We start from the raw sequence: 17,870 nt of genomic DNA, 5'->3' as shown, positions 1-17,870 counted from the left end.
TTCTACTGGATGTGTGGCACAGAGAAAGCTACTAACCCTCTCTGTGCTTGTTTCTAAAACCCTATAATGGGAATACCTGGTGGAGTTGTTGGGAGGAACAAATGTACAAAAGTGGAAAGCACATAGAACACCACCTGGCCCAGCTAGCACATGTGTGTGATACAAACTTACACTACACATGAAGAGCACATAATATACAGAAGAGAGCCTATCCTTAGGAAGGAAACCAACATAGCCAACTGAATTCATAGTCCATATGTGTGAGGGACTGCTCCAAGTAGAGCAGGAAATGAGTCTGATGAGGCTCTTCCAGCTTAGAAGGACAGACAGAAGAAGATAAAACCACTATTGTCATCATCACCATCACCATTATCATCACCACCATTCATCATCAGATTGGGAAATGAAGAAAGCGATGAGCCAGAAAACATCAAAATATTCTAGTTTGAAATTCTGTAGCAAGAAATTCAAGAAATGGAGGACATTCAGAATGCCTTAGCTGCCAATCCCCTCTAAGGGAAACCCCCTCCCACTCCTGAACTCAAAGGGAGTTTTCACGAGGACAGTCCCTCCATTTTTCTTCAACTTAGAATCATGGAAACGGCTACTTTCACCTGATGGCAGCCCTAGGTACCGGCTGTAGATCTCCTGCAAGGAAAACACATGCCACAGAACAGAATACGGCGGAACACTGGTCTAGGAAGGGAGCGTGAGCCTGCGCATGCCCCAAATCCAACCGTCACTTGTTTCCCTGACTTTATAAACTCTACTGAAATGTTCTTGGCTTAGGGACCATACATTAAATAAGAGATTTACTTGAAGTAGCTATCAAAATCTCATCATGAAACTGTCTGAATGATACTGGAATCAGCTCTTTGAAGGACAAGGAGTGGGCCACGGAGAAGCAAAGACGTGGCCGGCAGACCTGATACTGAGGTTCCCTTCATTATCTGCCATTCCACCTGTGATAATTAGCAGTACAGACCAGTTGCTTCCGGTTCCATTTAGTATTTGATAACCAAGAAAAACAATGCTCATAAATGCCAAATACCAAATAACTTCTGTAAGGTTACAGATTTGAGTCACACCTCACTCTGAAGCTGGGATACTTCTCTTGCAAAGACACTGTCAATAGTGGCCGGCATATGCTTATACAGACAGTTGGAAAGATCCGCCTTAATGGTTCCTTTGTATTTTGCCTAAGATGGAAAAAAAGAAAAACATATATATGTATAAGCATTCGCTTTTTTCTCTGCTACTATGAATATAAAAGAAAGCTTGAGTTAGAAACATGATTGGTTTAAAAACCTGCAGGCTATTAAATTTATGTCAGTTAATCTGATGGGCACATTCTGAAAGATAAAAATAAATCCAGTGTATTGTGGCAAGAGCTTTAACTGTGATATGAAAGGATGGGGGAAGTCTGTGTTTCGATCTGTGTATTTCTGAAGTCTGTGAGTTGAGAGTACCACGTGTTTGGCCAGTGAACAAATGGTCTAGGAACAATGAGACCTTCTAGCCACAAAATACAAGTCATTAGAATTTACTGTCTAGAACCTAGAGGCAAACAATAGTGATAACTAGACCCTGAGAGGGCTGTGATGTTGGATAACAGGAACTCAGACAATTAGGTACAATGAATGTGTTCCTATGTTCTACAGAACTGCAGGGTGGCCATAGTTCACAACAAATTATTTTTTATTTTGTGAAAAACTGAAGAGGGGAGACAAAGGCTGCAGACTCAAAATAAGGACAAAGAGAAAGAAACATTAATTTCCTTGATTTGCTCAGGACCTATTGAAACATCACACTCAGTTCAGAAGGATGTACAATATTTTTCTGTCTGATAATGAAAAATTGTTTGTAGGAGAGAAAAAAAGCTAACTATCTGGTTCTTATCAAAATACACTGTACCAATGTATGGAATTATCAGATTAAATCCTCTAAACTTATACAATTAAATAATAATAACAATAGAAGTGTAAATGTATGGAATTGTCATTAAATCCTCTAAACTTACATAATTAAATAACAATAATAATAATAACTATAGGCAAGTGGTCTTTATTAAAACCTTGGCTTTCTTTGGCCACAGTGGAAGGTGGAGGCTCATTTACCTGTGAGTGTGTGTGTGTGTGTGTGTCTGTCTGTCTGTGTGTGTCTCTGTATGTTTGTGCACATGTGTGATTGTGCATGTGTTTGTACTTGTGTTTTTGTATGTGCTATGTGTGTCTGCATGTGTATGTCTCTGTGTGTTTGTGTGCATTTCTGTGTGGCTGTGGGTGTGAGAGAGTTTGTGTGTGTGTGCATGTTTGTGCATGTGTTTGTGTCTCTGTGTGTTTGTGTGTGTATGTTTGTGCATGTGTTGTGTGTCTGCGTCTGTGTGTGTGTGTCTTTAGCCTGCACTGATGATAAACAAGCTCTAACATTACTTGAGAAGACAAACAGCCAGTCACCATTTCCTCTTGGGAAAATTTGCTTTTAGAGAATGCGATAGGTCACCACTTGTAATTTTTTCTCTGCAGTTAGCTCCTTCAAGAAAATTAATCAATCATAAATTGAGAACACCAAGAATTTCTCTCTACATGATAAATAATGTAGCTAACACAAGGGAAAAATCACGTTTCTTCCTGCTCTGTGGATGAGACCTCAGTAAACCTCCCAGTCAGAGTTGCTTTGGGTGTTGATTGATGGAGCCTATCCTTCATAGGCCTTTTGTCCCCCAGCTAAAGATGCTGGTAATAATGACAGAAAATGGACTAGTTTTCTCAAAATTGTTCCACATTACTAGATAATCCCGAGCGTGGCACATTTATCTCTTTCCAACACAGCTTGCAAAACACTAGAGGTCAGTCATTTGCAATGTGCATTATTCGTTCTCTTTTTCAAGACCATTCACAGACTAATGCAAATCCTCAGCCTAGAGATTATGACACGGTGCTTCGGGATCCACTGTGGACTGTAGAAATGAACGCTCGCAGGAGAGGCTGTGCGGCTTTTCAGCTGGAAATAGAGTGTTTCCTTCGCTCTGCCTTCCTAAACATTACTCTCTCCAGCTGAGTCTTAGCCCACTCAAAAAGAGTTCATTTAAAATTATTTATCCAAGATGGCATGCTTGATGGATTTAGCTGACAAATTTACTTACTTCCAATATGGCATTCAATTATCTACCCGCAAAATATGTCCATTATGAAATGAATAACTTGATAATTCTAAAATTAGCCATGCCACCAGAATTTTCTCCTACATGAATAAAAATATTTATTTTCAAGAGTAATTCTACATAAAGCATAACTACAGTCAAAATACACATATACTGTATAAACATACACCAGTGAACTATAGTAAAATCAATGTACACATAGTAACTTGGTTCATAGTTAAATAATTTAGATATGACCAGTATTAAGTGTTTCATTCAAAATTATTCTCCAACTTTAATATAATATAAAAATATATTTTTATAATAATATAACACAGAAACACATTTATTGTACCTAATTGTCTGAGTTCCTGTTATCCAATATCACAGTCCTCCTAGTGTCTAGTTATCACTAAAATATAATATAAGCCATAATCCATTTGACAGCTTTTCAGACCTTACCTCAGAAATAAAAGCACCAATATTTTTTACATGGTTTAGCATAGGAGTATCAGTCACAAAGGTGCACTTGTCCTTGGACTTGTTATACTCTCCTTTATAATGGATCTGAAAAAGAGAATAATTAACACAAGGAGAAAGAACCAAGTGTAGTAACTTCTCTTAACAGAAAGTTAAACTACTCACGTCTACTTGATGAAGTAAAGACTGGAATAAAATAATCAAATCAAGGTATCTGGTCCATGGCTGTACAGGCGATGAGACACTGTGAGGGGGATTTGTGCTTTCAATATGAAAGCATCAGTCACCATTAAGTCTCAATGCTGGGGGCCTAGGGAAGAGACTCAGTGGGTGAAGGGTCTTGTTCGGCAAGTGTGGGGATCAGAACTCAAATCTCCAGAACCTAGGTAAAAGCCAGAAAAGTGGCTCAAGCATCTGCAACTCCAGCACTCCTGCAAGGAAGGCAGAGAGGACAGAATCCCCAGGAGCTCATGAACCAGAGGGTGGGTTAAGGGAAGACCTTTCCTAAAATCAAGGTGGAATGACCCATAGTCAACCTTGTCCTCTGACTTCCACAAACGTGCAATGACACACACCTACCTACACTTACACACACAAATGTACACATATACATCACTCACAGATATTCTCTCTCTCTCTTTCTCTCTCTCTCTCTCTCTCTCTCTCTCTCTCTCTCTCACACACACACACACACACACACACACACCACACACACACCACACACCACACCACACACACACACACACACAGATCAAACCTGGCCATATTAGCCACAGTCTGTGGCTTGAGACAGCTGTCTACCCCAAGGTAGGAAACAATAAATTCTCAGAAAAGATGGAAATATTGAGTTGCTGGGGAAGAAACTAAACAAATGAACGTTACTTTTAGGATCGTTACCTTTACAGGTTGGAGCAGATAAGGAGATTAAACTATTACTAATTAAGTCCCTAAAATCTGACTTCCCCAATTTATCAGCACCTTTTGTCTCCCTCCCATCCATCCCTGCCAAGAATGCAGGAGATACAGATCATTCCAGAATATCACTGTGCTAAGAGTGGGCAGATCCACCAGAGAAAGTCTTCAAGGGGCTTAGCTGAGCATGCTCAGTTTTCTCAAATTCACTGCTAAAATTAAATCACTTGCAGCTTCTTCGGGAGAAGCAGAATTATTCTTCTGTGGGGGTTATATTCCACATGATACACAAGCTCAAAAAGTATCAGGAAATATGGAGAAGGGTCATCAGCGTCTTCCTGTTATGTTAATTGCTGCACGATCTAAAAATTGGTTGGGGCAGATTTCAAAGAATTCATGAGGATGGAAGTAATTTGCTGAAATTTATATCTTTTTGTAATAAAGTCATGTTTATCTACACAAGACTATAAATACCTATGCTGGAAAAATGTCTCAATTCACATGATAAATTATATGGTTTTCCTAATTAGAATTCAGATGTGATGTTTCCTTGTACCCACTCCCCAGCTCTTAAGAGGGCATGATTAATATTGATGTAATGGACTAACATTCCATGGAGATTTTCCCATATGCAAATCTGATTTGAGGGGCCATACCTGACCTGTGGTGGAAACATACAAATACAGTAAGTAATTTCAAAATTCTGTATTTCACTGCTGTGTCTCATAGATATTAATGTCTACCATATTAAACACTTGCTTTATTCATGAAATCAACATGAAAACATATTTATCTTATCTGAGCACTAAATTACATTTTTTCTTCTCAAAGATTAGTCATAATTTAAGGTTCCTGCAAATCTCTCTCCTCGGTCACTAGTAATTAAATCGTTAATGGCAGGATGATAAATACCAGGCTATTTTGATCATAGGGGAAAAAAGTATCCCTGTTATATAATTAAGTGTGAGAAAAAAATAGCCTATCATTAGGCTTAAGTTTGGCTCATTATTTTTATCTTCTGCCACCATCTTCCCATCAGGATCACATTCTTCACCACAGTGGTATGTGCTTATGACTAGAGGGCCTCTGATAGAGCCTGACAGGGGCTAGATGCTGAGGACAGGCCCCAGGGATAAGGGTGAAGTATTTACTTCCTTTGTTCCGCAGGCAAATAGTTCAGCCTTGACTGTGAGGCTTCATGACCTTCTTTGATCTTTAGTAAAAGTTGGATGCATTTGCACCTTTAAATTCAAGTTGCATTTGAAAACTTAACGTAATTTGCCTATTGCTATTCATCTTATAAAATATACTACAAGTCACTCACACACACAGAGATACACACACAAACAAACACAGAGATATACACACACAAACTGTGATTGGGTCTAGGTTTCTTTTTCTTTTTTTTTTTTTTTTTTTTTTCTTTTTTTGGTTTTTCGAGACAGGGTTTCTCCGTAGCTTTGATGTCTGTCCCGGAACTAGCTCTTGTAGACCAGGCTGGCCTCAAACTCCCGGAGATCCTCCTGCCTCTGCCTCCCGAGTGCTGGGATTAAAGGCGTGCGCCACCACCGCCCGGCGGGTCTGGGTTTCTAATGAGTTTGTGTGTATAATTTCCAAAGAGTTTGCATACAATTCCTAATGAATTCTATATTTATATTAATAAGTAAATGTTTGTACGCTTTTAAACAATTAACTCTATTACATATTTGTAATATTCCTATGCTGGTGTGATAGGAAGTAATAAACAGATGATAACAATATCAGTCAACCATACAAAGTTTCATTCAGATATAGATCACCAAATGGATGACCATTTATAATCTTGTCTACAGGAAATAATATAAGATTGGCTCCATCTATATTGGTGAGATTCCCAACCATACCCCTTTACTCCTAACACACATACCTGAATGGAACTCAACCTCAATCCCAAAGGATGAACTGGTCTGAACAAGGCACAGTTGTACCATTTTCTTTGGCCCCTGATCAACCAGGGAGGGTGTCGGGACAAAGAAACAATAGGTCCATGACAAGAAACTCAATGCAACCTTCCCAGGAGAGCTCCTAACATTCTGGGCAGACAGGAGGAGCTCTGCACAGTCCCCTGACATGGCATGATTATGATTCTGTCTCCCCCCCCCCCCCCCCCCCCCCCCCCCCCCCCCCCCGTCACAAGGACAGCAGCAATGATGCCATTAGGTGATAAGCCAGAACACTGATGAGGGCAGAACAGGAGACAAGGAACCAGGGAGAATGAGAATGGCTACTGTATGGAGATGGAACCACCTACACCAAACTTTATATTGGAGAAAACACAACATCCCCTGCATTAAGCTCTTGCTATAACTTGCCACCCTCTGTCTCATAGAAAACACACAGTCCAGCTTATTTTCAAATTAAAGACAAAAGTAGGCAAAGTTGATGGTTGATGGTTTCATGGTCAATAAGATGTCCCAAACATTCACTTTACCCCTTGGCTTTTCCCACAATGTTGCCACTAAAATTAGGGGGAAATTAGTGCAGAGTTGCTTCCAGTTCCTGCCCATGGCTGTTTTGATGAGTGCAAGATTAGCTAATGGCTCACAGTGGATGACAGATGTGGAACTGTTTGTGACTATTTCTTTACATGCATGCTTATCTAGAAAGTCTTTGCACAAATGAAATTACATCCGTTGAATGTAAGCCTTGAGAGAAAGAGCTACAGTCTGATCACAGCTTGTGACCGGGAAGGTCATAACCAAGGTCACTCTCCCAGGTTTTCTAATACAGTCTGGGCTTTCTCTGGAGGAGCGGCCATGGGATTTAATGTCTTCAGCACTGGAAGGATTTGTCCACAGCAAACAAGTTTATTTGTCTGAAAAATTTGTCCCCACTCTCATGCAGGTGAATACCCTGCAATCTTTGAAATAAAATATTGTATTAGGCTGCATATTGAATTAGACTGAAGCCTAATTTGGTCTACACAAGGCTCATTCTGCCTCACTTAAATGAAATCTACCAAGGATTCTTTTTGCCCAGTATTTTTTTGTTAAGCCTACCTGTCTGAAAGTTGCTAGATCCACGATTCTAGGTACCCGATCTAGAAGACAAATCTAATTGATATGGAGAATTGATGAGGTGTTTGAAAACCAAGATCAACTACCAGAGAATTTAGTTAGGGAAACAGAAAGTGTTGTAGACTTAAAAGGAAAACAAAGAGGCTGCTGGGAGGCTAAACATCCTTCAGGGCAGAGACGTGAGCTGTACTGGGGAAACTCCATGATGTGGGCAGTTCAAATGCAAAGCAGAAACTAGATGAGAAAGACAAGAAAAGAAGAAAAAAACTAGAAAGAAAGGAGAGGGGTGATGGGGACAGGAAAGAAAAATGCTTTAGACAGACTCCCAAAAGAAGTCACTTGATGTGAAAACCTGACATTTCTCTCTGTGGAGGGTCACGCAGTGCAGCCTCCCAGGACTGACCGACCCCTCAAGCCCGTCTCACTTAACATTTCTCCATCCTGTCTAGATATAGACTAGATATAGCACTGTCTCCAGGGCTTCCAAGAACCACCACCCTCTCTCTCAGAGTGAAATGGCAAGCTCAAGAAATGAGTCTAGGACACTCTCAAAGGATGAGGAATGCCGTCCCTCAGAAGCTTACAATCATTCGAACTCCTATAAAAGACACCAGGCCTAAGCTATCAGCCACAGGTCAGAAACAGGACTGAAGATGACTGCTGTACACAGGTCCACGGAACTCTAAACGGAATTATGAGGAGCACCGGGAGCGGAACTAAATGTCATTTCACTCACAGTCCCGGGCAACCCTCAGCTAGACTGCAGGACATGGTTCTGATTGTGATACTGCTGTGAAGATGCATGAGGCTAGAAGAAACCCAAAGAGAAATTGGCCCAAAGGGGACATATGAAAGAACCCTGTGCAAAGAAACCCATGGCCCCCAGACCAGTGTCGGAACTGAAGCAGACCAGAAGGTGACTGCTCGCTCCACTTGAACCTTGAACCCACCAGTGCTAGGCGCGAGTCTGGGACTGTCACTCAATTTCCAGTTCGCACTGTGGGTTAGGACACATACATCTTACACAGAGGCGTGCTGTGCGTAACAAGATGAAAGTGTGTGTGGAATGCCTAGCATGCATGCGCCAAAAGGAAAGCTATCGGGATGTGTGCGTGGAATGCGTGGCACGCATGCGCCAAGGAGAAAAGCTATCAAAATGGCCAAGACTTGAAAGTCACCCTGATCTTGTTTCCATCCCAGGGAACTTGCCAGCTGAGTGACTGGATCCCCAGCATATAAGGGTTTCTACACACTTTACGGTGCATGGCTCTGCTACATCAGCAAACACCATGCAAACTCACTCAGTAACATCGCAAAATAAGATTGCCCTCAAAAAATAGGAAGCCGTGCCGGGCGGTGGTGGCGCAAGCCTTTAATCCCAGCACTTGGGAGGCAGAGGCAGGTGGATCTCTGTGAGTTTGAGGCCAGCCTGGTCTACAAGAGCTAGTTCCAGGACAGGAACCAAAAGCTACGGAGAAACCCTGTCTCGAAAAATCCAAAAAGAAAAAAAAGAAAAAAAAGCCGCAAGAAAACACAGATGCCCCTCCAGGACACAATGGGTTATAAAGTCCCACCAAATCATCTGAAGGTTCTTATTTTATGATGGCTGGAGAGTGGTGTCCTAGGTTAAATGTGAGGGACCAATCTAGCCCTGCATAATTAGAAACACTATACAATATATGCTTAAGCCTAATTTGGCGTGATAAAACATATATATATATATATATGTATGTATGTATAATTTTAACTCTGTGAGTGCTACATTCTAGACAACCAGCTAGCTATGCAACTATATAGAGGAGATCAAATTTCAAATTTAGAAATTGTATTGATTCAAAAGAAAAGTAATTGCAGATGTAAGGTGACTTCTTCTCCATAAAAATATTAATGACTTTGAATAAGAACGATTAACATTTACTTAGTGATACTTAACTATAACTTCTAGCAACATAAACACTAAATTTAGCACACTATTGATTTGTTTGTTTGCTTGTTTATTTACTTATTTATTTTGCAGTTGAGGGACTTTCAAGTACTAGACAGACACAGTGGTGTTCAACCATATCCTCAGCCCTGACCATCTGGTTTTAAAATGATTGGGTAAACCCTTCCTTTAATCTTTATTCTGGAAATTAGTATAATTTTTCAGAATCTTTATTAATCATGTAAAAATCCCAGACTGGGTATCTTACAAAATGCAGAATTCTGTGGTGAAATAGGACATCAGCACAATCCAGGCGCAACTTAAGGGACAATAATTGTGTTCTAAATATTTAAGTAGCACAGACATTTTGCCGTGAAACATAAATCTATAATAAGCACAAATCTCTCCCTTGTGTTTGATTTCACCTAAAGGGGAGAGGAGCGGCATGGAGTCTGCACTCACAAATTGATAAAAAAAAAAAAAAAAAAAAAAAGCACTGTGTCTCCTGCTAGAAGGCTCTGACATCGTCAATAAGTCATCCTACCCCAAAACAATAAATCACCTACCTAATTAAAGCTACAGTCCAGCAATAATTGCACTTAGTAAAAACAGCAAAGGTGGAAGAGGCACCGCCACCAGAGCTGGGTTTTAAATAATGACTTTGCTGTTACTAAGGCTAGCATGAGAGATGGTAATAAGCTTTACATGGGTATCCAGGATGAGAAATAACAGCAGAGCAAAGAGAAAGGGCTTCGTGTTCACCTCCGTGTTTTAATCTCTATGTGCCTCCACCCCCTTGCTTCTAAGATGGGGGAAAATAGGAGACCCAACCGCACAATTTACAACACCCGGCCCATAAGTCTTAACTGCCACTGGTGTCAAGGTCATTGCTGTCATTGTCACTTTCTTATTAGTACCATTTACAAAGAATTTTCACATGTGTTAAGTAACTTATGGTTATTACTAAGCAATAGCACAAATAAATGTTACTTTACAATTTAAGTACGTCACATCATGTCAGGAATAGGGGAGAAGTGTGCGCGTTTCCGCTGACTATCAAACATGGTCAAATGGATGTAAAAGTTGCATATGGAGTGGCTTAGAGTAGCTAGCATCTATGCAGTCATCACAGTAATGTAAAGAATAGATGCAGTATTTCCCATGTACATTTCATCTTAGAATTACAAACGTTATACTAACATTTCCATGGTTATTTATTGCTGATTTGACTCAGGCAAGTTGGTCTTGGAGAATTGGCCAATAAACTACCCTACTGACCAGGAAACAAACTTTGCATATTAAAGACAACATATGCAGTCAGTTTTTTACTCACTCCAGAATGCAGGCACAAAAACACTTCATTTTATAGAACTCCATGTTTTTTTCTGTCAGCAATTCTCTTATATTGTTTATGAGGACATGGTGGGGGAGGTTCTCATTCCTAGTGAGAAACAGTCTTCTTATGCATTTAGAATTCTACTTATGTACTTAAAATGTATGTTCACATGTTTACATTAAATAACTCTAGGGTATCCTTGGAATACCATATAAACTAGCTTCAGTTCCGAGAAACAAAAATCACAACAAAATGTTCCTATCCATTCATATTATCATGCGAACCAGGGTTTTTAATGTGCAGTTCCATTAACACACACACATACACACACACCCTATATTGCAAAAAAATGTTAGGTGCAATTAAAAGTACAAGCATATTCATGATTTAGAAAAATATTGCATTTGACAGAAATTTTGAAAGATCCTCAAAAAATTAAGCTTCATTCATTTAGAAGAAGGTCTTCCATTTTGAAAATCATTCACTTGGGGGTCCTTCCTGATGGAGAAGTTACTTTCATTTAATAAAGAAACTGCCTTGGCCCATTTATAGGCCAGCCCTTAGGTGGGTGGAGTAGACAGAACAGGATGCTGGGAGAAAGAAGCTGAGTCAAAGAGTCGCCATGATTCTCCCACTCCAGACAGACGCAGGTTAAGATCTTTCCTGGTAAGCCAGCTCGTGGTACTACACAGAATATTAGAAATGGGTTAGATCAATATATAAGAGCTAGCCAATAAGAGGCTGGAACTAATGGGCCAGGCAGCGATTAAAAGAATACAGTTTCCGTGTAATTATTTCGGGGCATAAGCTAGCCTTGCGGGCGGCTGGGTGCCGGGGACGCAGCCCCGCCGCTCCATATTTCAACACCTTCCAAGATGAATCCTGCTACTTTTAAAGTCTAGGGAGTTCTCAAACAGTATGAGTTTAATTTCAGCACCATGCAGACCAGGGTGATTGTACACTTTAGATGAGACAGGACCTGGATTGGGAATGAGGACAATGGGTGCAGCAGAAGTTTCCTGCTGATATGACCTTGGGGAAACCACCAAACATGTCTGGACTTAGTTCTCTGATCTAGAGATGACCTCAGGGTTTTCTCTCCAGCCCCGTGGCTCTGCACACAGCCATTCCTTGTGAACAAAGCAAATAAGACAAACTCTGTAAAGCCACTCACGTCACTAATGAGCTCGGTGCACTTTTTGGCCAGTTCCATGCTTAGGTCTTCAATAACAGGCTTAAGAAACACCTATGGAAAATAAAAGAGAGAAAAGAACTGTTTTTTTCTCCTTGTCTGTTAGAGGACTGCATTCTGTTCTTAATCAAATCTTTCTCACTCACCTTGTCCTCCTGCTTTTCTTCCTCCTCTACCTTTTCCTCTTCGGTCTCATCTTTTACATCCTCAAACACAGGCATCTTCATTTTGACCCTATCAAAATATTAATGCTTTAAAACTTGCTGTGCCTTTTCACAACCCACTACACCCTTGTGCTCCGAAGTCACTGGGGCACTGGAAGCAACAGGCCTGCCAGACTTTGTCCCTGGCTCATGTCACTCACTCTCCTTATCTCAATGGTGTGTCAGAGAACACGGAGGATGCTTGGGGTCTGCCGGGCCCAGCCTCTCCAGTGAAGACTTGCATCTTCTGAGGCAAAGCTCAGGTTGACAAACTTACAATCAGCATATTTGGATAATTTAAGACAGAAAATGTTTTTATGCTTCACTAACTCAATTCATCTAAAAAAACATGGCTTAAAGAGAACTGGAAGACTCTAGAAATCCACTCAGCTATAACACCCAAGATAACGTGGCCTAAAGCCTGCTATCTCAAAAATTTCTCAACTTGTTCTAAATAAAGCTTTCTCTGGAATGTCAGACATGGCTCTGTTTCCACAGGGAGAATCTGTACCATACAAAGTCATTTCATTAGCTTAAATTAAATGTTTTATGAGATTTTTAACATGCTTCTCCCATCCCCCAAAACTACTCACTTCATATTAGCTTATTAGAGGCTAATAATTTATTACAAAAAGCCCTTTGAACCACTTCAAAGAATCTATTCTGAGTTAATTATGACTGTTAATCTCAAATTAGGGAATACTGCATCACATTAATTGTAAACATCATTAAACATGAGAAGTTGAAGTTAATATATGTTGATATTTTACTTAAGACTTCTAGAAACATCACTACTTCAAAAATAATCATCCTCTCTGCATTTTTTCATTGTGTGAATTTTTGCAAACTCACTAGTCCTTTTATTTTTAGTCTCACTGTCTTCCACACTTGGAAAAGTGAGAAATTAAGCAACCATAGTTGTAGTGTGGCCTATCTCACTAGTTCTGTAATTAAGGAGATATTTCTCACAGCAAATCCTTTGTTGTCAAATCAGGCAATTCTAAAAATCTACCACTCATCATGTGTTAATCCAGCTGTTTAAATTTTAGGGTAAATTTGGTTTTTTAAAATATTATAGCTTATCAGTGATCAATGTTGGAAAAAAACCTATGGTGACTAATTAAGTTAATTATATAAAATAAATCTTTATCCAAAATAATACATCATTCTAAGTAACCAAGTATAATATGTATCTACTTTTTTATTATGTATCTACTTTTAAATTTATTTTAATAAACTATTATAACATTTTTCAAATAAAAGGAATAAAAAACACTGAAGCTAACCACACCTACTATCAATATATCCCACAATGTCTACGGAGATCGAATAGTCATTCTGAAGCTCCTGAGCTTCTCTTTACATCTTACACTTTAACTATTGAATATATATTTATGTACTTATTCTTATAAATTTTTAAAGAAAAATGCTCCAGCCTTACTAAACTGAAAATTCTAATGAGAAAGACATTCTGTCTCATGAGAAAGATATCATAAACAGATTATTTCTCAAATTATATTCCAAAGGGCAAAAAAATGCTTAAAAATGGTTGATAAAAGAAAAAAACAATGACCTAAAACAAATCCATTCTATTCTAGACCTGCCGGGAATTGCCACGTGGCACAGTGACTCACGCAGAGATCTGTGATGACCACCAATCAAAAGCCCTCCTCAGTTTGCTAAAGGTCTCATTTCCCAAACAAGAATCTGCTCTTCCTCATCTCACCCGTCTATTCTGCCCACCACTGTCTCTTAAGAGCATCTGCTGCCTTCGGTGCAATGTGACCGCGCCGCGGCACTGCTACTCCAACTGTTGGCTTTCCCATGAAACAGTTCTGAAGAGAGGTCGAATTAAAGACATCGCAGACACCACTTAACCAGCAAAATGCCAAAAACGTCCGCAGAATGCTAAATCAGGACCCCTTAGACAACAAACAGCCATGTCACAGCAGCCTACAGGAAATTCTTGTGCGTTCAGCTCATCCACGAGGAGAAAGTGTAAACTGTAACTGTCTCCCTCACGCCCTCTCCCAGAAGACTATGCTGATGTTCTGTAGACTCTACTGTGCTGCCTTCAAGGATGAAATACTTTCTATGGATGATCCATTTCTGGAAACGTTCCCTGCAAACCTCTAAAAAGCATATATATATAAAAAAAAAAAAAAAAAAAAAAAAAACCTCCTGCCAAAGCTGTCCAAATTGCACCTGTTAGCTTCCAGTTCCGATGACAATGCTCGTGCTGCGTTTGGTGACGTCTGTTCCCACGGTGGATAGCCTACATGAGTCCTGAGCAGTGTCCTTCTCCTTTCCCATCATGCTCTGAGTTCTTATTCACTCTTTACTGGGCTGCAAGAAAAAAATCAGTCAAACCTCAAACCTTAACGCACAAAAGTTTCAAAGACACAACCAAACAACACACATAATATGAACACTTTTTTTATCTTTTGAGAGGTTGGGATCAGAATTTTCCAGCTATTTTGGTCGATAGGAGCTAGAGAATCACAAGTTCAAGGCCAGTCCGAACTACAGAGCTCGTTTCAAGCCAGTCTGGGCAATTTAGTGAGACCTTGTCTTAAAATAAACATAAAAAGTAAAAAGATGACTAAGAACACATATGGGTTGTTATCAAACTGGCTTGGTTTCTACAAGTAGGTGTATAGCTGTGTGAGACCCTCTGTTGGGACCCAGTGTAGAAAACCAACACAAACCCCCAGCAAGTGTGCTTTCTTCCCAGAGGACACACTTAGGGCCAAGAACAACTAATGATCTGCTATGACGGAGCACTGGTCCAGAACCTACTGGAGCCCTGCTTCTTACACAATGACACTCTTGTGCTGGTTCTTTGCCTGCTGAAGGAGATACAGTGCTGAATAAAACATACCCTGGAAGGAAATTTAAAAAAAATTCAAAATTTGCTTGGTGAACTCTTTAATGGACTTTCTGGCAAGCCACATACATCATGACTTTTGATTTAATACGTCTTCTTTTCCTTCACATATGAGTGTAATATAAAATTCATGTCACGTTTCCTCTAAAAATTTTAAGCCCTGATTTTTATCATAGGCAAGCTTTCCTGCCAATAGGGCTAAAAAATGACTTGGGGGAATTAAAAAAGTATTCTTTGTATAGGTAGCGATTACATTTCAAAAATACTTATCCTCCCCCCGCCAAAAAAAACTAGTTTAATGTTGTATACTAATACACACTTTAACTAGTGGGTACCCCCAAAGGGAATATCTCTACAGTTGCTAAGCCCCTGTCTATTTTTATACACTTCACTGACATTGTCTATAGTTCTACTTTGGTCCTCTCTCCACAAAGTGATACAGAATGAGACCAACACGGGAGATCACATTCTTCATGGTGAAACCATGGAATTCCAAATCTGGCTCGATCATGCCTTCTACAGCAAATCCTTTAATCCTTTCCTGCCTCCAATTTGGCATAAATTAAAATGACACTTTAATAAAAGGAAATCACTTGAACTTCCAATCACTCTGTAAATGTGCATAGTTACAAGACAAGCAGAGTTATAAAAGGGTCTTATCCTTCCAAAGGATAAAGAGGGGTATCCCAGGCCCTGCAGTGGGAAGAAAGAGCTGATTTGTGTAATCAGAATTCTGATGTCTGCTGAACTTTGAATAGCTTGATGTTTACATATGAGTATTGACAAGCAAGAAATGACAATGTGAAGAGACACAGTCCCTGGCTGAGGAAACACATCTGTATTACAATACTGAGTGAGTCACACAGTACCTCCCTGTCCTGGGTATCCATCCCCAAGGTCACATGCAACCAGAGTCTTGTTTGTCAACAGATGTTCCACACTTATTCCATTCCTGTCTCCTTTCTTTTTTTTCCCTTTTCTTCCTTCCTTCCTTCCTTCCTTCCTTCCTTCCTTCCTTCCTTTCTTTCTGTTTTGTTTTTGTTTTTTGAGACAAGATTTCTCCATAGCTTTGGAGCCTGTCCTGGAACTAGTTCTTGTAGACCAGGCTGGCCTCGAACTCACAGAGGTCTGCCTGACTCTGCCTCCTGAGTGCTGGGATTAAAGGTGTGCACCACCACCACCTGGCTTCCTTTCTTTTTTTCTTAACAGAATGTGTTCTTTGCTTTTCTCCAATATGGAGACAATTCACTAACATATGAAAATCCCTAATAAAGCATCACAATAAATTACAGTTCAGTTCTGAGTTGGGATTGAAGACACCTTAAAATATGGTGCCTCGCGCTGCAGGATGTTTTAATTTACAGGCACTTGGGAATTAGCAGAAGCCGAGAGAGGCACTTCTTTTATTTATGCAAAGATTGGCTCTAGCAAAAGGGAGCATAGTTGGCTCGCATCATCTCCATCAACCAAAGAAGAAACCAAACACTCAAGCCCTAAACAAACTTTGTCTGAGTCAATTGTCTTTCTGAGTCCATTGATCTCCCCTAAAACTCATTTGCTCTTCCCTAAAACCACCTCCCTGACCTAGTTCTTTCTCACCTATTAAAGGGTATAATCCTTTAAACCTCATTTGGTTATTGGATCCTCTTTGTCACACAGTCTTCAACAAGAGTTCAATGGTTTGAATTATCTGAATACGACTTTTAACCAGAAAAGTTAGGCAAGATCAAACAGCTTTATTTTCACACAAAAAGAAGATGTGTGTACATATGTGTATATGCGTGTATGACAGCATATATATGTGTATGTGTGTATATGTACATATGTATGTGTGTAAGTATGTATGTTATGTATCCCCAGCTATTTGGAATGTGGCAGGAATAACTGTGAAAGACATTGACACTGACATTTTAGCAAATGTGAGTATCCTGTCTAGTGCTTCTTTGTAACTATTGTCTTTTCACTGTATTTAGGCTATTTTGTAATTTGCAAACTATTAAAAATTGATAACAATACAAAGGATCCTTATCTACAGAAATGCAAATTATCTTAGAGAACACAATTGATTATTGGCTTCACATCTATTTATAAATTCATTTCAGCATTCCTTATTATTTATGTATCTATGGTTCCACAAATCCACCTTTGAACCAATTGTAATATCTTACCAGTCCCCTCATTTATTAATACATTAAAATAGTTGAAATGTACATATTTTGTGTTTTATAAGAATCACATATTTTTAACAACATGTCACTTAACAGTTAGCATCTTCTATCCTCATCTCTTTAACATTTAGCAAAAAATAAGAAGGGCCCCTGATTATGAAGGGCAGCTACGAAAATGTTTAGCATGCATTGTAACCAGCCTCTCATTTTATTTTCAAGTCTGGCTTTGTTTTACTATTGGCAAGCGTTACATGTATGCACACATACATGTACGTACATTCACACATACCCCAAACAATAAATACACACTCAGGCAGAGTTAATCCATCACAGCTGCCAGCTCCTGCCTGAAAAGCATAAAAGGCTCCAATAAATGCAAAGACTTAATTATTTCTCACATCTGGAAAAACTTGAGCATGAGAATGGATTTATTGAAGAAGCTCTTCACTGGCTGTCAACACTCCATTCAGAGCCAGAGAGAGAGAAAGAGGGCGGGCTTAATCACTCTTGGCAATTCCTTAACGCACTCAGAAATAGATGCTCTACCAGTTAATTCATAACACAGTTTGT

At 39.6% G+C, this 17,870-nt stretch overlaps 1 protein-coding gene across 7 annotated transcripts in view; it reads right to left on the bottom strand.

The window, feature by feature from the left end:
- Positions 1-17,870, bottom strand: part of Nebl (nebulette) — a 352,705-nt gene that overhangs the window by 98,881 nt on the left and 235,954 nt on the right. For 6 of the 7 annotated variants that reach the window (XM_057787023.1, XM_057787026.1, XM_057787027.1 and 3 more), the window contains 5 exons: positions 14,451-14,591; positions 12,189-12,276; positions 12,025-12,096; positions 3,605-3,709; positions 1,089-1,199 (listed from right to left, as the gene is read on the bottom strand). The exons of the other annotated variant lie outside the window; for it this stretch is intronic. In XM_057787023.1, the coding sequence (XP_057643006.1) occupies positions 1,089-1,199; positions 3,605-3,709; positions 12,025-12,096; positions 12,189-12,269 (369 nt within the window). In that variant the 5' untranslated portion in view covers positions 12,270-12,276; positions 14,451-14,591. The remainder of the gene's footprint in view (positions 1-1,088; positions 1,200-3,604; positions 3,710-12,024; positions 12,097-12,188; positions 12,277-14,450; positions 14,592-17,870) is intronic. 7 annotated transcript variants of the gene reach the window in all.

This window comes from Chionomys nivalis, chromosome 13, assembly GCF_950005125.1.
Source record: "Chionomys nivalis chromosome 13, mChiNiv1.1, whole genome shotgun sequence".
NCBI classification, from domain to species: domain Eukaryota; kingdom Metazoa; phylum Chordata; class Mammalia; order Rodentia; family Cricetidae; genus Chionomys; species Chionomys nivalis.
This window is presented reverse-complemented; position numbering and strand designations above follow the sequence as displayed.